At 39.8% G+C, this 21,028-nt stretch overlaps 1 protein-coding gene across 6 annotated transcripts in view; it reads right to left on the minus strand.

Moving 5' to 3' along the window:
• Positions 1-21,028, minus strand: part of Rabgap1l (RAB GTPase activating protein 1 like) — a 589,856-nt gene that overhangs the window by 111,463 nt on the left and 457,365 nt on the right. For all 6 annotated transcript variants that reach the window (XM_052737345.1, XM_052737344.1, XM_052737348.1 and 3 more), the window contains one exon: positions 18,385-18,513. In XM_052737345.1, coding sequence (XP_052593305.1) covers positions 18,385-18,513 — 129 coding nt within the window. The remainder of the gene's footprint in view (positions 1-18,384; positions 18,514-21,028) is intronic.

A 21,028-nucleotide genomic window follows, 5' to 3' on the forward strand; every position in this document is an offset into this window, starting at 1 on the left:
GATGGTTGTGAGCTGTCTCTTGTGGGTGCTGGAAACTGAATTAGGTGGGTTTTCTGAAAAAGCAGCAAGTGAGCTTAACCAATGGACCATCTCTCCAGGCAGGAGCCTTCATTTTTAAAAGGCAGGAAGTTTTATTTCAAATTCACTGGTGGAATCTATGAATATGTTGCTCATTTCCTGGTTGCATAGGCCATTAAGGGTCTAATCTATTTCCTGAGCTGAAAGTAGCTAATGGAAAATATTAGAACAGTAATCATCAGGTGAGATGGGCATTTGGCATCTATTCCCCCAAAACATGTCTTGGTCATAATTCCCTTTGGCAGTGTATATGGCTTCTAAAGGAATCATCTTACTTTTAACAATGAAAGGTCCCTGCTTAATAAAACATGGTAGCTCCCTTCCCCTAGTGTTTTGGCAATGAGAGTACTCTTATGTGAGGTTGTTTAGCTTCCCTACAAGTGTACTGTTTCTTTCCCAACAAGCAATTCATTCATGAGTCAATGGCAGGGAGGGAGCACGTGGTCCATGTCTGAACCATGACAAAACCTGAGATTGATGTGGGATGGAAATATGGGGCAGGAGAAATGGCTCAGTGTGTAAAGACTTGCTAAATAGGCATGAGGACCTGAGTTTGAGTCACAGTATCCATGTAAAAAGCATGTCATAGGAGGTATCACTGAGTGAGTGTCAGGGCATGTGTGGCAGGCATGAGAATCCTGGAGGCTTACTGGTTATCTAGTTGTGCTGAAACAGCTTTGAGATTCTCTATATTTTTGTTGTTGCTGTTGTTTTGATACAGGGTTTCTCTGTGTAGCCCTGGCTGTCCTCGAACTCAGAGATCCACTTACCTCTGCCTCCCAAGTGTTGGGATTAAAGGCACAGCCACTGCCACCATCACCTGAGATTCCCTATCCTAAATCTGCAGAATGATAAAGGAGGACACCTGACATCCACTTCTGGCTTCCATATGCATATGCATGTGTACATATATGACACACAGAGAGAGACAGGATGTATAATGTGCCTCCTTTTTATAATACTGCCCCAAAGCACAGGCTTCTGTGAAAAATTCAACTACAACATGATAGTCACTGTCCTTTCCAGGGTCTTATCCCCAAGACTATCTTTGGTGGCTGCATGTCACTGAGTAGCAAACCCAACACATCTAAGATGGGCTTGGGGGTTCAGATAGCAGCTGGCTTTGTATTTGATCTAGGAAAATCACCATTCAGAAGACAGACATGTGAGAGGAAAATTCCAAATGTGGCTGGTTACCAAGTATCACAGGGAGTCATCAATATCACCCCTCTGCTCAGCAAAGTTCAACCGGCACCCCTGGAAACCATCTACCAGAGCCAGGGCTGGGCACTGGAGCAAAGCTGGCCTTTGAATGGTCTTAGGAACACAGCTCTCAGGAGCTCACTTCACACACCTATCCCAGGAGACACCCCTATTTCTGAAACTGAGCCCACTGGGTTTAATTTCTTTTAAGCCATTATCTACAAAGCATGACCTAAACAGAAGACACAGCTCACTGCAAGGTGGAGTATGACAGATAAAATGATTACTGGTCTTTAAACACCAGCTGTCTTTCTTTCAAGTAGCATTCTTATCATATGATATAAATTATTACCCTTCCATATTGCGATCTCAATTAGTGATAAAGACATTTTATGTGTTGGCATACAGCATTAAGATAACTTTTACTACTGTAAATGCCTCAATCTACAACAGAATTATCCATGATACTGTTAGTGAATTAACACTGCCACTATTATTTTACTATTTCTATATTTTGTGTAGTCTTCACTTTTTACTATAGCTTTGAAGCAATCTTCACCTTTAAGTTTTATTTCCCAGATTGGATCTTGTTTAACATTAAAGATACAATCTATACTTGTTTGTTCTTATTTTTAATGTTATTTGAATGAGTCTTCATTGAGCCCTATGCCAGGCTTCTTCTTTAAGTATACATACTCAAGACTTGGGACATTCCTGTGGACACTATTGGTTTCGCTTCTCTGAGAATTCTGTCATCTTTGCCTGAGATACACAGCTGTGTGCATCTTTCTCAACTGCACTTCTCTGCCCTTCGACACATTATGAAGTTTGGGGCTGTATATATCTCCTACTCTCTTTGAAGACAAACGAGGACTATATTCTTTCTGTTTTGTTCTCCTAGCACATCTGTGTGATTCTGAAGGGAGAAGAATGATGTTCCAATTTTTGCCACTTAGAAATCAGAAGCTGGAATTTGTTTCTGGCCAATTCGCCTCACAATCTTACATTACCCTCTTTGACTGAAGGATGGGCTCTTCTGTGCCCTGCTGATATGCTTGATAACAACATATTCTAATCCTTAGTATTCAAAATAAGGAAGGTAGTTTCTTTTTTGAAATTTTCACATTTATTTATTCATTGTGTATGTGTGCATCCATGTGTGCATCAGGGCGTGAGTATGGCTATCAAAGGACAGCTTGTATAAGTTGGTTCTTTCCTTCTATTATGTGGGTCCTGGGGATTCAAACTCGGGTTGTCAGGCTTGGTAGCAAGTGCCTGTACCTGCTAACCCATCTCACCAGTCCAGCTGTTTCTTTGTTATAGCTCAGGTTGGCCTCGAAGTTATGATATTCCTGCGTCAACCTCTCAAAGGCTAGTATGGTGGACATATCTAGCCCAGCAGCTAAGGAAGGCAGTTTCTAAACTGTTCCTTTCAAATTATTTCGTGGTTTCTGAGTTGTTTTATACCTATTTCATGCTCTCCTAGAAAATTCTGGAAATTCTGCTCTTCTCTGTGATACCTTTTTCTCCTTCTATAGCTTAGTCTGCCTAAAAGCATTCATCCATCTAGACAAAAGAACCAAGCTGACTCCAAAAAGTTTTATTTACAAGGAAAAGAAAACTATTCTAGTAATGAGTTTAATTTTTCTCCATTCCATTTATTTATTTATTCATTTTGTGTGTATGGGGGTGGTAAGGTAGGCACATCCATGCCTACCATGCCTATCCATTCATATGTGTGGAGGCCAGAGGACAACTTATAGAAATCAGTTCTCTCCTGTAATCATGTGGGTTCCTGGCATGGACCTCAGCCATTAGGCTTGGTAGCAAAGCAAGGCCTTCAGCCACTGAGCCATCTACCTGGACCTCTAGTACATTCTTAACTCATCCTCAGCTAGTGAAGCCCTATTAACCTTTTGGGACTTAACTTTAAAATGCCACCTTTTCAGAAAAGTTTTTTTCTTCATTCCTTAATCTAAATTAGATTACATTATTCTTTTTCTCTGTTAACAATCTCCTCTTTCCCTTCCTTCCATCATGATTTGTAATAGTACACACTGTTTTTGTGTTATATGTCTTTTCTGTTACCCTGCAAACTTCAGGAAAACAGGAATGTCTTCGGTTATGATCATTGCCAAGCAAAATGCCAACTGGAGTAGTAGGATATAATAAACATTAAATACTAACTAATGAAGAATAAGTTATATAACAACACAATCTTGCTGCATTAGAGTAGTTTTAAATACATTAAGTGATTGATAAACACTGGTAATATTAAACAAATTTGAAAAACTGACTTCTTTCAACAATTATGCACTGCAGACTTAGATAAATACAAACAAAAGTCTGAGAGAGGCTTGAATCAGATGCTGGAACTACATGGTCTAGATCTAAAATTTGGCTCTGTTATTTATTAGTCAAGTAGCTTTTGCTAGGGATTTAACATTCCATGCCAATCTATAAAAAATCTATAGACTACCCACTTTATGACATTATTTTGGTGATTACATGATAAATATATTAGGCTTCCAAAAAAGCAGGATATAACTGATATGCTCTCATTACAAAGTTAATGCTAAATAATACAGTACCTTCAACAAAAACAACCGTTGTTTCCTATTTCCAACTGTATTCGTCTCCAAACTAAAAATACATTATATAATCTCACGTGTCCACTCCAACTCCTCATTCTCCTCTACCAGGTCCTGGATTAGTTTAAGGTAAAAATCATTAGGGACTAGAGAGACCGCTCAGTTGGTAACATGTCTGATATGCAAACACGAGGACTTGAGTTTGACATCCAGAATTCATGTGAAAAAGCTGGTTAGCTGCTGCATGTCTGTAATCCGAGTGTGGGGGGTGGAGGCAAGTGGGCTTTTTGGCCAACCAGATTAGCCTAATTGGTGAGTTCCAGGCCAATGACACATTCTGTTTCAAAAAACAAGGTGGCTAGCTCCTGCAGAATAATACCCAAGGATGTCCTCTAGCTTACACATGCATACATATGCAATACATATACATACATGCATGCATACCCACACATGCACACATATATGCATACATACATACATATATACTCAAGAAACAAAAGTCACTAAAATTTGGATCATGTAGCCCAGGCTATTCTCAAGTTCACCATGAAGCCAAGAATGACCAAGTTAAACTTCTGCCTCTATTCCCATGTGCTGTGATCACAGGCATGCACTCCTGGTTTATGTAGTGGTGGGGATCTAGCCTAGGGCTTCATGCATACTAGGCTAACTCATCTACCAAATGAGTTACATCTCTACACCCTAATTTCATTATTATTTCACTTTTCTATAGCATATAAGGCTAGGATGCCATTCAGTATTGCACATGAAGGTTTTTCTGCTTATTTCCATCAGGATTTTCAGAAAAAAAAATTACCCCGATTTTACCAAAAGGCAAACAATCTATCTTTTCAGGGAAAATTTGAAGCTCAAGATTCTTCATATCTTACAAACAGGAGTTGTTAAGTAAATAAGCATAAACAAGTAGTAGGTGGGCTTCCTTTACATATCTACTATGGTAGATGTTAGATCAGACATACAATCTAAGAAAGGCAAGATAGAACTGCAATCCCTTGCAACAAGACAAACTGAATCAAAACCATTATAGAAATATTAAATGCTAAATTCTATATATTTCCTTCTGCAATGCTTCTTGCCTATAGAACTCTTATGTAACTTGCACAGCAATTTTCTTTATCATCTCCATTTTTACAGAAGAGAAAACTGAAACGGTGAGCCTAAGAGATCTGTCAGAGCTGGTAAGTAGGAAAACTAAGACTTGAATTCCACTAATATGGCTTTAGGAAAATACATTCTTACCCCTCATGGGGTTTCATGGAGAACTGTAGTCAGAATAAATAACAGTCTGGGTTCCCAGAGGGAACAGCACATGATCTGGTCTTAAAAAGTAAGTGGGTTTGCTTGACCACATGGCTTTGGGAAGAAATAGGAAAATAATTGAGCCAGCACTTCACATATCTGCTTAGCTTAATTAATTCTAACAACCTCCTGTGTGGCTGGCATTGGCCTTATTTCACAATTAGGAACTCATCATGTTCAAGGAGATTCAGTAACTTCCTCAGGATCCCTGAGTCAGTAAGAACTAGAGACAGCATCAAACCAAGCCAGTCTGTGACAAGAGCAAGGCATCATGGTATGGACTGAGTAAACATGCTGAGCAGAACGGTGTGAGGGGACATCCTTCAGACAACGGGACTCAAGTTTTCTCTGCCCTGAGGAGTGATTAGATGAGTTTCCCACCTTGGGCTGGGGGTACCCCTTAGTTGGAGAGAACCTGCCTAATGTGCACACAGGAGGTAGTATGTAGAGAAAACTGGAGGACACAGGAAGTTGTGGGGCATTTACCCACCACCCCCACAGTTCCCCAGAGTTTTCTTGAGTGTGAGCAGCAGGAAATATTAGATAGAAGGATTTATTGCGGAGAATCTTGCGGAGATAAACAGATAGAAAATAAAGGATAGCCTCGAGAGGGCCTGGAACCTTTTCCAATGGGCCCGACTGTCTCTGCCCCAGGGTTTTTTTTTTTTTTTTTTTTTTGTGGTTTTTTGAGACAGGGTTTCTCTGTGTAGCTTTGCACCTTTCCTGGATCTCGCTCTGTAGACCAGGCTGGCCTTGAACTCACAAAGATCCTCCTGCCTCTGCCTCCCGAGTGCTGGGACTAAAGGCGTGCGCCACCACCACCACCCGGCCTGCCCCAGGGTTTTTATAGAGACGCCAGGGGTGGAGCAAAAGACCCCCCCCCCCCCCCCCAGCACAGCCAAATGCAGACCATCTCAGACACCTGCACTCAGGCCCGTAGTCTAATCATCTTCTATGCGGACCTGCTGGGTAAAGCCACGAGGAACCCGAGAATGGGCTCCCACAGGAAGTAAAGGCAGAGATGAGTACAAGACAGCTACCAGAGTCCAGACAAAAATGTCAGCAGCCTGTAATGATAAATTCTGAATGTTCCCAAATAACCCAAATAATCTCACTCCATCAGACAGCCTTCTTCAAAACCTCCCCTTCTGTGGATAATATCTGCCAAAAACTTTTAAAAATAATGGCTATCCTAAAAATGGGCAAAACATTTTATTCAAACCATGTTCTTGCTTAAAGTATCCATCCTGTTAAAATACGCTCTCTTCTTCCACAGGACATTATGCTAAGACATTTACTTGTACAATTCATTGCCTCTCTTTTAGGCAAAAAATGGAATGGGTGAGTTTGTATGAGGTATTCTGTACTGTAAGTTTATGTAGGAAAGTCGCACTAGTACAGGGCACTGAGGTAACTTTCAGTTAACACGTATGCCAGTTGAAATTCTTTGCCAAACAAGTGGGCTGAGAGGAGTGGGGGTGGAGTTGTTAAAAAATGTAGGATCTTTCAGATAATCTGAGGGTATGAGAGAAAATTGGAGAACTTGAGTATGCTGACAAAAATAGTTAACTTCCATGTGTTAGCAGATATTGGAAGTACAGCTGAGAGCTGCTAAGTCAGACTCATGCTCAGATACAGAGAACACATTCAGCGAAACCAAGAAGGCATTTATATTCAACTGACTATGAAAAGACGACGACTATGGACAAATTTATGTGTTGAAGCCATAACTCCCCAGTGTGTCTCAATGTATTTGAACATAAAGTCTTTACAGAGGAATTAAATTCAAACAAGGTTTTTCCTACTTTAAAGTGTGTTCTGGTAAAAAGAGGTTAGGACACAGAACACACAGACAAGAGGAGATCATGTGAAAGTTCAAAAAGGCGACCACTGTGTGCCACTGAGAGTCCTCTCCTAAACCAATTCTGATGATCCCTTGATCTTAGGCATCTAGTCTCCAGGGCTTTAGGAAAATACATTTCTGTTGCTTGAGACTCCCGGGCTGTGTAAAATTCTTGTTACGGCCATCATAGCAAAAGCAAAGGCATACAGACACAAAAATGGTAGCTCTCAGACATCAGAAACTGAGGGAGAGATGGACAGATGGAGGGAAGTGAAGAGAGAGAAAGAAAAGGTGCAGAGGAGGGACTGAAAGAGAGAAAGGGAGGGGAGAACTTTTCTCTTTAGTGGTCTATTTGCTCTTAAGTGGAACTTTATAAAACTTGACAAATACATGTGAGAAACTTTAGCCTAAACTTTTTAGGACAAAAGTGTCAAGAGGTGGTCGAAGCACAGTGATCCTCAGGTAAGGAATAACAGGGCATAAGGCTGTGCCTGGGCAGAGCATAAAATACACACAGACAACACTGAGACATGTGTTGAGTTTGGGCCAAACTGAGTAACAGAAGACTCCATTAGTTAGCTGTGATAACTCTTTGTGTGGTTTATATCCTAAGATTCCTTTACAATAATCACCCTCCAGCTCCCCTGGAAGTATCTGAAAGAGACTGAGTGAGCTCCATACTATGATTGGGGCAGGCAATCCCATAAGCAATAGTTTAGTTTTATCTTTCTATGAGCAAACACTTGAAAACAACATGAGAGGGATGCTATGGCAGTTTGCAGTTTTGAAGATGCTCGTCCACAATCCTTGGTTCTGTTCATTCTTGGCTGGTTCTGCAGCAGCAGATTATGGCAGCAGAAGCATGGTGGAACAGAACTTTCCACCTCACAGAAGGCAGGAAGCAGCCAGAGAAAAGGGGCAGGGACAAGACACATCTTCCCAGGGCCTGCCCCTGGTTACATACTTATCCCAACCAGGTCCCACCTCCTATTTTCTTTTTAATTAAAAAATTTTTTAGATTTTTTGTGAGTATGAATGTTTTACCTGAATATATGTCTATGCAACACATGTGCAGTTCAGAAGAGGGAATCAGATCCCCTGAAACTGAAGTTACAGATGTTTGTGAGTCACCATGTGGGAGCTGGGAATTGAAACCAGGTCACTGTGTATATGTGTGTGTTGGGGGGGGGGGGTCTCTGTGATAAGCAAGTCCAGCAGAGTAACTATCCATGTGAGATAAGAAGGAAGTTTGGGTCAATATGACTTAGTAGCTGGTGTTGACATCATGTGACATCTTCCACAAAGATGGGTTCTATAGATTGACTACATGTAACATCTTCTATAAAGATAAGTTCTACAGATTGACTGAGAAAAAGAAGCTCACTATAAGAGTCTAGGCCTTCTCTCTAGACTCTAGGGGAAGTTCTGGTATGGTGTGGGCCACACAAGGCAAATGTCACCAGGCCATTAGCCATTTCCACTCTCAGTCTTCTGAGCAGAAAACAGGTTTGAAGAGAGAACCCTGCATGTTTAACATTCCTAGTTTCCCTAGTACTTATCTGTGAGCACAAGGACCTCTACGCTTCCTACAGATCCTCTGCAAGCGCGACAAGTGCTTTAAACCACCGAGCCATCTCTTCAGCCCCCACCTCCTTACTTTCTACCATCTCTCAATAATTCTATCTTAAATGAAGCAATCAGGGGAGTGGTCCATTCATTAGGTCAGGACTCTATGATTTAATCATCTCAGGAAACCCAGGCACAGACATGCTCAGGGGTACGCCTTACTGAGCATGTTCACAAATAAGGATAACTATCACAGGTGGAGGAAAGAGAAAACACCAAGGATAGACATTCTAGATGAAAGAGATGTCTCTGTTTCCATAGATGGTAGCAATAGAAAGTCCACAAGCCAGAGGACTTGTCAGTGAAAAACAATTCTCCATTTGATTGTGCCCTTTGAGGGACAGGATTTTTTCTCTTAGCAGTTTGTCTTTGAGTGGAACTTTGTAAAATTTGACAAACAACTATCTGAGATATGTAAATAGCACACATTTTCTTTTTGGGGTGCTAAGCTCATATGTTTATTTTTTCCACCATATCAAGTATGAAAGCAAATGTTTAAGGAGTGATGTAAACAGGAGGAAGAAAAGAGGACACAATAGTAAAATAAGTAGCTATCCAGGGTACTAGATTCAGTTGCTTGCAAATGGCAAATGGATTGAAGGCTTAGAGAAATGAAAATATAAATAACAGCATAGTAAATACAATGTGATTATGTTTTGTTCTAAGTGTTTGGACTATAGACAGTCCCCAGTTTAGAATGACTGAACTGAAAGTAGTTTTCAAGTGTACTGTGGCATACAAGTGATACACACTCAGTAGAAACCATGCTTACAATTTTGAATTTTAAATTAGACCTTTACATTTGTGAGTAGTATGTGTTAAGTTCTCATGATGCATTTCACAGCTAACCAGAGAATCAAAGGGCAAACAAGCAATATTCTACAGTGTAGTGTGTTGTTAAGCTATGCTTGTTTCAGTGCATTAGGTATTCTAAATTCATCTTTTTTCATTTAATGGTATTTGCAACCCTGTGATGGACTCACATGCATATATCTTAGGCTGAGAAACATCTTTACTGAGCTCCCAGGAAACAGAGTCACTGCCTTCTTAAACTAACTTAGTCTAAATACATAAGACATTTCATTTTATTTTTATTTCTAACTAAAAGAACACAATCAAATTATTTACACTCGGCAAGCTACAGGAGACAGAAGAATACTACATTTATTTTCCTGTACAAACCAGAGTCCCAAACCAAATTATTAAGTAAAATTAAAATATAATCTTAATATGAAATAAAAATAGAATAAATACATAACTCAAAGAAATGTGCATTTCATCATAAATAGTTATGGGGAAGTTATGTGCTGTTTTCAATTAAAGAAAAGACCTAAGTCTATTCTCCAACATTGGTAAATATAAATCATAACAACTGGCTTAACATTTCAGAATGGTATATGAAGAAATATGAAAACTCTCCTTTAAAGCACAACCATTAATCTTACTAAGGCTTTCAAAGATTGCTAGGAGAGAATAAGATAGGGGAAAATAAAGTTTCTGGAGACAGAGAAACTACTAGACAAGAAAGCAATTCTGGCATTCCTTTTTCTTGTTAATTATGTGCAGGGAGAACACAGTACCAATTTGGATTTGTACATTAGGGTACTGTGGTTTACTATTTTTTCTTCTATGAAAGAAACATCCATATAAAAACCAATTTTTTTGTCTATCTTATTTTCTGTAGGGAAAGAGCATTTAAAGATGTATATGTAGAATTATTCATGGCAGAATGCCCAGTTCACCCATCAAGTTAAAATTTCAATGTCTACACAGCTTTCTTTTTAATGAACTGCCGAAGTGGATACAAGGGTAAAGATGAAACGCAGCATCAACCAAAGGAGCCCACGCATGGTGGTCACTTCAGAACAGCAGAGAGCCCGAGTTGCCTAGGTGTACAAGGCACCTGGTGCCTACGCAGCTAGGGTTTGTCTTCCACATCTGCAATCAATTGTTTCAGACAACATCCAACATTTACCTGCTCCTTTCTTCTTGGGAGAAAACAAAACAATGCCTCACATCTGAGGTGCACTGAGGATTAGCAATGCTATTGGAAGTCTCAAAAGATGGGAGGGGAAAAAATGAAATATGTTGATAAATTGCTTCATTATCAGTTACTAATTATCACATTACTGTACCCTAAAATGTAATGAACATTTTTTCTTCAGCAAGGGATTTTGGTGTTTAAACAAAATGTCCCAAGGGTGTTTGTCCATGTTACAGAGAGGTCTTTATGAGAGGAACACAAGACACAGTTTCATGAAATAAAAAAAAAAAAATTAAAAGAAGAAAAAAAAAAGAACTTCTTCAATATTGCACACAAGGGCAGAGAATGTGGACCCATGGAATTAACGAAAGTGTGTGTGTGGCTTTTGATAATTCAAAGGAAACCTCTATTTGGGAGAGTACATTTTTATTCACACACAACAATGGGGGCTAGCAATAAATAGCAAACAGCATGAAGAAATTAGAAGCAAATTGATTTAAATATTAACGTTCTTTATAGTTTTGCTCTAGAGTGAAATTGTTTAAGTCTCAAATGAATTAAAATCCATGGTTACAAATATGGATGGAGTTCTGTGGGGGGAAGGTAAAGGAATTCATCACTATCATTAAAATAATGGTTTATGAAGGGTAAGATCAAATTGTATTAATCTATTTTGGAAAATTGGAAATTGACTAGCCCAGCACATAGTTAATTAAACTAGAACATAGTTCAGAATTTTCTGAGGCAATCGGTTGCTATGGTAACATCTTGCCACTGGTAGCTGCTTTTTCAGAATGGACTAGGATGATAACTCTGGTGTATAAGCCACAGGGCAGGTTAGGATTTTCCAGTTAACCAAGAGGGGCCTCCTCATTCACTCTCTATACACTCACTTGCCTCTGTCATTTTTGTTTATTCTTCCTTACATAGTTCAAAGTTTTGGACGTGTGATCAGCACAAACCAGAAGCCATGAGGGCCCCATTGTTAGGAAAAAGAGAAGCATATAATAGCAGCTGACTAGGAATGCCAATAGCAACTAGCATGGTTTTACTGCAACCAATTAACTTGACCTGAAAACCAAATGATTTTGATGATGGTATCAGAAAACTACCTTTAAGAATTTTTGAAAAAAAAAAAAGCTTTATCCCTTGAGTAACTACAAATAAGTCATTTAATCACCTCTTTTACTATTCTTTCTATTCATGGAGTTCAACAGTTCTTTGTTGTACTCTTCCTTTCCTAGGTATTTAGTCCCAATCTGTCTTCACTTTCTTTTTAATGAGACTTCAGTATCCATTATGGTGACCACTCTCCTGCCACTAGCCTCATCTTCTTGACCCTCGGATGAGCTGGAGGCAGCAGCTACCAGCATAGAAGAATGACTATCAATATTTAGAAATTAAATATGAAGTCACTGGCAGATTAAAATTGGCCGGAGCAGGAGTATTTACACCATGAAAATTGGCAGGAGCTGCAAATCAGGGATGCTTCCTTTTTTCTTTCCTCTTGTCCTCTTACCCAAGATACATCGTACTCACATATCATCACCATTTCTTTGCCTCATGCTGGCAACCCTCAACTAAGGTTGAAATAACTTTCTCCTTTTTCCAAATATACATTTATACTGCTGAAGGTTTCTAGAGAAACCAGAAAACATTTAGATTTTTTGCTATTACGGATTCGTGCTCTTTAATCATACAGTCCAGCAATTCCTTTGTTTTTCTACCATGACTAAAACTTTGCCTTGCCATGTGCTTCAGACTTCTAACTCTACTCCAGCCCCTTTATTCTAGAAGCCACTGAAGAGAAATAACACAGAGCTTCTGATGGAATGGCTCCTTTTCCTCCTCACTAAGCTGTACAATGGCCTTTACTCCTCATCACTTGCTTATCTTCCCCTGTTGTAATGGAAGAAAGACCTGTTTTTCTGAGATGACTCTCTGCTTTCTCGAAGGCTCCTTCACTGTTAATGCATTTCTTTTTCCTTAGTGAATCTTCAGCTTTTCTCTTCCTGTGGTTCTCTCTCTATTGGCAGGTAGAGAGAGTTCTCTTATATCCTCCTAACTCTCTGCACTACAGTCCCATTGGTCCCCCTCTTAGTTTCTGAAAACTATGATACTCTCCCCTTTGACAGGCTCTGTACACAAGATTCTCCCACTCTGGAATGCCCCTATCATCTCAGTTCTAGAAAACTTTCCCAGAATTATTGAGTTAAAAAACAGGTTTGTGGGCCGGGCGGTGGTGGTGCATGCCTTTAATCCCAGCACTCGGGTGGCAGAGGCAGGCGGATCTTTGTGAGTTCGAGGCCAGCCTGGTCTACAGAGCGAGATCCAGGAAAGGTGCAAAGCTACACAGAGAAACCCTGTCTTGAAGAAAAAAAAAAAGAGGAGGAAGAGGAGGAGGAGGAGGAGGAGGAGGAGGAGGAGGAGGAGGAGGAGGAAGAAGAAGAAGAAGAAGAAGAAGAAGAAGAAGAAGAAGAAGAAGAAGAAGAAGAAGAAGAAGAAGAAAGGGTTCACTGTGGCTCAGAGTTTGAGGGCCTAGTGCAGAGTCCAGGGCAGAGATGTAGTGATAGCAGAAGTTGAGGTGCCGGTCACATGTATCCACAGTTAGGAAGCAGAGGATGATAAATGCTTGTCTCAGCTCACCATTCTTTTTATTTAGTCCCAGATCCCAGCCCATGGAGTGCTACTGTCAACCTTTAGGGTGAATCTTCCCGTTTCAGTAAAAAACAAACAAACAAACAAAAAAAAACAGTTTTGTGGACTAGTGGCGGTGGAGCATGCCTTTAATCTCAGCACTCGAGAGGTACAGGCAGGCAGATCTCTGTGAGTTCAAGGCCAGCCTGTTCTACAGAGGTAGTTCTAAGACAGCCAAGGCTCCAGAGGGAAGCCCTGTCTTGAAAAACCAAAAAAAAAAAAAAAAAAAAAAAAAAAAAAGTTTTGTTTTCTTTGCTCTTATATACCTTTATTATTGTTCTACTGAACAGAAGTCTTACTTGTAAATACATTTCATTTTTTGTTTGCTTTGTTTTTGGGATAGGGACTCATGTATCACAGGATAGCCTAGAAATCACTCTGGAGTTGCAGATAGCCTTTGACTGATCATTCTGCCTCTACCTTCATATTGTGAGTTCCGGGTTACAGATATATATTAGGGCTTGAACCCAGATCTTAGTGCAATCTAGAGGTGGTTTGAATGTGAAATGTCCCTCATAGGCTTGTGTGTCTGAATACTTGGCACTCAGCTAGTGGTAATGTTTGAAGAGGTTGTGAACTTTTAGGAAGTGAAGTCTTGCTGGAGGAAGTGGGTCACTGGGCATGGGCCTTCAGACTTTATACCATGGCTCCACTTCCTGTTCTCGCTCTGCTTCTTGAGTGTGGATGAAGTGTGACCACTCATCCTCTTTCCTACCTCCATGCCTTTCCTTCTTGCTGCTATGTCAGACTATATCTCTCTGAGACTAGAAGCTATCTCTTTCTTCTTTAAGTTGCTTTTAATTAAATGTTCTACCATAAATATGAGAAAGTAACTAAGATAGTGGCAAGCATTCTACAGTTACATTCACATCTCTATAATTTTATTACTAACATGGTTATCTTATTAACATCTTCCTTACAACACTGAAAGCTCTATGAGTTTAGAGGGCATACTTGTTTTTGCTCAGCCTCATATTTTTTGGATTTAGCATAGTACCTGGCACATTGCAGATGCTCAGTGTAAAAATTAAGTTTCATTAAGGTTTCAAGCATTTAAAGACTCAACATTCCTGCTCTACAAATTCATCTTATACACATCTTCCCTTTTGCTCTCATATTTATCCTCTAATTAACTTGCTGGCTATCTCTTCCATCTCCTGTCCTCTATAACCATTTAGAAAAAGCTTCTCATCTTTGTTCCTCAATTTATTCACTTCTTATTTATCCTTTTAATGATTAGCTCTTATACTTCACTCCACTGAAACTGTTCCCTCTAAGACCATCCTTTAATGTACTGATCATCAAGTATTGTACAAAGTCCATTTTCCAGTCCTCAGTCCCTTACATGACTTCCAGGCACCATTGATACTTGTTTATCTCGTCCTCATCATCTTCCTCCTCTTGTGCTGAGGACAGAACCCAGGGGCTCAAATATATTTTCTTGATAACAATGCCCTTTCCCTTAACATTCACCTGTCATATTCTTCTGAGTTCTCCTCCTTTTTAGTTTTGCCTGCTTCTATCCACAGTTCTTTTTGTTTGTTTGTTTGCTTGCTTGTTTGCTTGTTTTTGGAGACAGGGTTTCTCAGTGTAGCCTTGGCTGTCCTGGAACTTGCTCTATAGAGTAGACTAGCCTTGAACTCACAAACATCTGCCTTCTTCTGCCTCCTTAGTGCTGGGATTAAAGACATGCACCAGTCACAGTTCATTTTTTATGTTTACGCATTGATCATCAACTCTTTTCTCTGAACACTTTGTATCCCCCTTTATGAGAAGTCATTTACTCCATGGTTTTAGTGCTATGACTTCCAAATACCGACTTTTAGCTCAGCTCTTACTTCAGTAACCATCTGACTACTGGATATAGTGCTTATCTGGACACAAGTGTAGGCAACATAACACATCTGAACGCATTATCATCCACTGGTACAATGCTGAGTACCTTTACTGGGTCTCTTCCCCTGCCCTAGTGCTCCTCTGACAAGTCTGCCTGCTGATTCTCTCTCTTTAAAATCTCTTGTCCATTCTCTCCAGACCACAGCAATCAATGTAGTCAATCCTCACTTGATTACTGCAATGGTGCCTGAAAAGTGCTGTCACCAACATCTAATAAGGCATCTGTCAATGCATTTTCCACACAGCAGCTAGAAGGACATTTTTAAAACATAAATCTGGTCATTTCTGTCTTTTTTTTAAAATTTTATGTGCACTAGTGTTTTTCCTCCATGTCTGTGTGAGGGTGTCAGATCCCCTGGAACTGGAGTTACAGACAGGTGTGAGCAGCCATGCGGGTGCTGGGAGTTGAACCTTAGTCCTCTGGAAAGGCAGTCAGTACTCCTACCCACTGAGCCATCTCTCCAGCCCCCATTTCTGTCTTTTATTCAAAACCTCTCAGTGCTTACCGGAGTCCTCAGTTTAAAACCCAGACTGCTTCCCATGGCTTCCACTTAACCTCGCCAGTCTCCTGATCCCTCATCCCAGAGCCTGCCCCAGCCCTTCTCTCACCCTGACCTCTGATCAGGAACCACATTTAAGTCTTGGATATCTGTGCTTTCTCCTCACCTATGGATTTCTGTATCCTTCCCAAGCCTGCTTACTTCTTTTAATCCCCCAGGCCTCATTTTAATCCTTATTTCCTGAGTTCTCTTGCATAGTTCCTGGTGCAAAATAGGCACCCAATACCTCATCTTCCCTCCCTAACTTCTTTCTTCTTTCAGGTTAATGTTGCCTTTTGTATGTTATTTTTTTTTATAATTTTTTCAAAACAGAGTCTCACTATGTAGCCCTGGCTGGCCTAAACTTGGTAGGTAGATCAGGCTGCCCTTGAACTCACAGAGATCCACCTGCATCTGACTCTCAAGGACCAAGATTAAAAGCATGTGTCACCAGGCCTGGTGTTACATTTGTATTTTGGAACTGAATATTTTACTTTAACAGACTTCTAAAATAACTGTAATCTAAATGTAACATGGGTAACTGTAATTCTCTTGGCATCTCTGAACAATCAGCAGCTAAAATATATTTCAAATTTACTTCCTACAAAATTCAGTTAACAGTCCCCAGCCCTTTGGAATACACCGTCAAAATCTATGAGTAAATATAATTTTGACTAAGACATTTAGTCCAGCCAATCAGTCTGTGTGTGTGTGTGTGTGTGTGTGTGTGTGTGTGTGTGTGTGTGTGTGTGTGTCTGTCTGTCTGTCTGTCTGTTTGTCTGTCTGTCCATCCATCTGTCTTGTCTGTCTTTCTGGTTTGTATTTTTAAATAAATGGTATTCCAACAGTGTCTAGCCTGGGTTTCAAACAAGTGGAATTAATCCTCCTGCCTCAACCTCCTAAGCGTTGAGATAATAGGCATATGCTACTATGCTCAACTCAAATAATTAGTCTTGAAGGCTTTAGCAACTTTGCATTCAGGATAAAGATTTCCGAGGTCTTTTTTTTTTTTTTTTTTTTTTTTGAGGGAGTGTACTTACAATCCTACAATCTGGGCATCATGTTATACACCTTTAATACCAGAACTCAGAAGGAAGAGGCAGGAGAACCTCTGTGAGCTTGAGGCCAGCCTGGTTTATATAGTGGCCAGCCAAGCTTACACAGTGAGACCCTATTTTGTTTTGTTTAAGTGTTACAGTGGGGATAGTACCTAGAAGAACTCCAAATCAATTATTTATTAGGCTCATATAATTATATCTTTAGTAATAAGCCCATTAAATTAATGGAAACTTGTTTTATTTGCTCAGTTCAACATCTAGAACGAGCTTGCCTTGTCCTCTCACAACTATATTTACACATAGTGAAAATTTCAAGGTTTGCTCAGGTTTTTACTACTTTCAATTTATTTCTTCTCCACTGCTACTATCCTGGTTCAGCCGGTCACGTTTGTTGTCCATGAGATTACTTCAGGTTCTGTGTGCTCTCTCCTTCTTACCCATCTTACTTCTCAGAACCCTGAACGAAGTATTCTTCCCTGCCAGGACCCCCACTTTAAAGTAAATCTAAACATAACAACTGACAACTCTTGGCTCCTTGTGGGCACTCTAACTTCTACTCTGATTCCATACACTCCTCTCTAGCTCCACTGGCCTACATGCCATTCTTTACACTCACAAGGCCTGAGGGGGTCTCAGGATGTTTGAACTAGCTATTCCTTGCCTGAAACATTATTCCCCAGGACATGTCCATTAGTTATCCTTTGTCTCGTTCATTTCCCATTGGGATCTACACACACTAGTAAAACATCACAACTCATCTTTTCCCTTTTTCTTTCTTCTTTTTCTACATCTACTTAATTGTATTCTAACGTAATTTATTATGTTAATTATTTATAGTCTGTTTTCTTCTGCAGTAATATAAGGTCCATAACACTAGTCTATCTGTCTAATAAACACATTTATATTTCTGTCATGGTTAGGTAAATATATTCTGGAGGCATAAGTACTGATATTAGTAAACTGGTTCAAAATCTTTTAGAGAAAATACACTCTCCCAACTTAATTTTCATTTGTCTGGATACAGCTTTCAACTTTAAGTTAATTTATAAGATTTGTTTAATCAGACACATGACACAGACCAATATATCTACAGACATCTGGTAAATGTGAGGTGGCTTCTGGACAGATCAGGACTCAAACTGCCTACGTACCTTAGAAAAAGGGAAAGGCCTGCTTGGCATGTTTTTCCTGCTCTGTCCTAAATAATCTTAAAACAGATGGCAAAAGCTAAAATACCAAGTCTGCTGCCATGGAAACCACTATTATAGCAGCCCATTCCAGAGCCCCACCTAGAAGATAAATGTTTGCCTCTCTTTTATTACAATCTGAGCCACTGACCTTTCGCTTTAAGTCCTACTAAAAGGTTTAGAACAACTATCAATATCCTAGATGACACAAAAGTCTAGGAGAGACTAGTTTGTACACAAAGACTCTAAAACACACTCAGAAACCAGCAACAACAGACACAGGAATTTAACATAATTTTCTGTGTTTATGTTATTCTACATGCAAATTATACTGTTGCCATATGTAAGTTCATGGATCTTACTTTAATATTGCAAGCCTGCTCCATCAATCTTCTTGCATTCTCCTCTGCCCGGTATCTCTTTGGAAGCTGAACTCTGAAAAACTTCAAAGCACCTTCAAAATCAGCCTGCAGGAGGTCTTCCTTTGAGGTCTGAAAAACAATCACCAAGACACATCACCACACTTCAGCCTGTGCACATTATATGAATAAATGTATTACAAAAAAGAATGTTGATTTTCATGAATATACTTTTAGAAGATGCTTTCAGTATTTCTACTATTCAGAACATATTGTTATGTTACCTGCTGAAATTATCAATCCTAAAGCAATGTAAGAGACAATTATTAACATATTAACTTTTAATTCATATTATATGAAAATTATAATAGTGGATCCCAGCAAAGTTTATCAAGCTTGAAGAAAAAGCAAACAAATACACAAAAAACAAAGCAAAAAAAAAAAAAGGAAAAAGAAAAAGAAAAAAGAAGATGAGTGAACTCTAGATTAATCTGTAACTTTACCTTGATAAGGATTTTAGAGATTATTAGAAATCATTGACAACACAAATAAAGCAATCAAAGCTCATCAGAGTTACATAATAAACACCTAATGGGAAGATCACTTTTCAACTAATGACAACAGCAACTCAAGTGAAGAAAACAAGAAATTGATCCGACATCTAAAGAATGCCATGGACAAGTAATCAGAGCAAATCACTTAACTACTGACTTCTTACTAAAAACTTTTTTTGCAAAACTCACTGTTTTAAAAGTCACCATGTGGAAATCAGTAAGAATATCTGCACATACAAAAATGACGGGAAGGAAACAAAACAAAATGTTTGCCTAGATAAAAGGATCATGAGTCATTTTTTTCTCTAGATTTTGCAGTATTTTCTGTAATATTCTAGTAAAAAATTAAAAACAACTGTGGCCAAATCTCTGATACACACTAAGGATTTAGGTAGAAGGGTACATAGAAATAAGTAAAAATAAAAAGTAACTATTTCAGCGAGGAAAAATGGCACAGACTTGACATTCCAACACTCAGGAGGCTGAGACAGGTAGATCGCCACGAGTTTGAGGCCAGCTGGGGTTGTGGAGTGAGTTCCAGTACACTTATCTCAAAATACACAAACATACATGCAACGAAATGTTTTAAAGATATCACTTAATTGACATGTTTTCTCTCTCTCTCGTACGTGAATGTTAACTTTCAACCTTTAGAGATGTGTGTTTTAACTGAAACAGCCACAGAAGTTAGAAAACTCTACGGGTCCATGGAGGAGGAGGGGATCTTTTAATGGAAGGAGATAGAATACAGTAATATAAAGGGAGAAAGGAAAGTTATGGAACAGGAAGGGTCAAACAGGGAAGGGTGGGAGGGCAGGGTAAAGGAGGGATGGCTAGCACTAAAGGCCCTTTGAAAAAGCCATATGAAAACTTAGTACTGCAGAAGCATCCTAAAATGAATACTTTACAGATATTTAAAAAGTTTAAATGGAGTCACCCCAGGATGAGGGGACAATACCCCAATTAGGTACCACATGCTAGTGAACAAAACCCCCAGTACCAGGAATGGGTCATCACTTTTTGCGTTGTTGTCCAGTGTGGTCCCATAGACCCACAAACGTTACAGGGTATTGCTATTGCTCTTGGTTACCCTCCAGAACTTGAGAGTAAGATCCTAATGCTGAAGACATCACATAATTGAGTCGTAAATGCTGGAGAAATCAAGTGGGTTCTGACCTGGTAGCTTGGCTACCTGATTTTCTTTTTCTTTCTTTCTTTCTTTCTTTTTTTTTTTTTTTGGTTTTTTGAGACAGGGTTTCTCTGTGTAGTTTTGGTGCCTGTCCTGGATCTCGCTCTTCAGACCAAGCTGGCCTCGGATTCACAGAGATCCGCCTGGCTCTGCCTCCTGAGTGCTGGGATTAAAGGCATGCGCCACCACTGCCCGGCTACTACCTGATTTTCTAAACCCACTCAAGACCCGATATCAAGCCTGGTCATTGAGCTCACGTAAATGGACAAAGGGATCAAGAATGAAGAATACTTTTTCTTCACACACTAGACTAAATTTAGTCAGGTGGGAATGGAAATGTAGACCGAGGTGGTTCTTGGAGGAAGTCCCAGTTTCAAAGGCAGTGCTTTGTAGGTCTCCCCACGAGGGTTGTGCTGAAGCCCATCACAGGTTGAGTCTCTGCATAGCAGAAGTCAAATCACCTGGTGGCTGTCCACTTCAAGACACTGTGGGCAGGCTGGCAATTGTCCCTGTGGCTAAATCACTTGCTAGATGTACTGGTTAGTTTTATGTCAACTCGACACAAGATAGAGTTATTTGAAAGGAGAAAATCTCAACTGAAAAAATGTCTTCATAAGATATGGCATAGGGCATTTCTTAGTGATTGATGGAGGAGAGCCCAGCCCACTGTGGGTGGTGCCATCACTGGGCTGGTGATCAGAGTTTTGTAAGAAAGCAGGTTGAGCAAGTCATGATGAGAAAGCCAGTAAGTAGTACCCCTCCATGACCTCTGCCTCAGCTCCTGCTTCCAGGTCCCTGCTCTGTTGTGAGTTCCTGTCCTGACTTCCTTGGATGATGAACAACAATGTGGAAATGTAAGCCAAATAAACCCTGTCCTCCCCAACTTCCTTTTTAGTCATGATGT

The sequence above is a fragment of the Peromyscus californicus genome, unplaced genomic scaffold (assembly GCF_007827085.1).
Source record: "Peromyscus californicus insignis strain IS unplaced genomic scaffold, ASM782708v3 Scaffold_14__1_contigs__length_90479793_seg_2, whole genome shotgun sequence".
Classification (NCBI taxonomy): domain Eukaryota; kingdom Metazoa; phylum Chordata; class Mammalia; order Rodentia; family Cricetidae; genus Peromyscus; species Peromyscus californicus.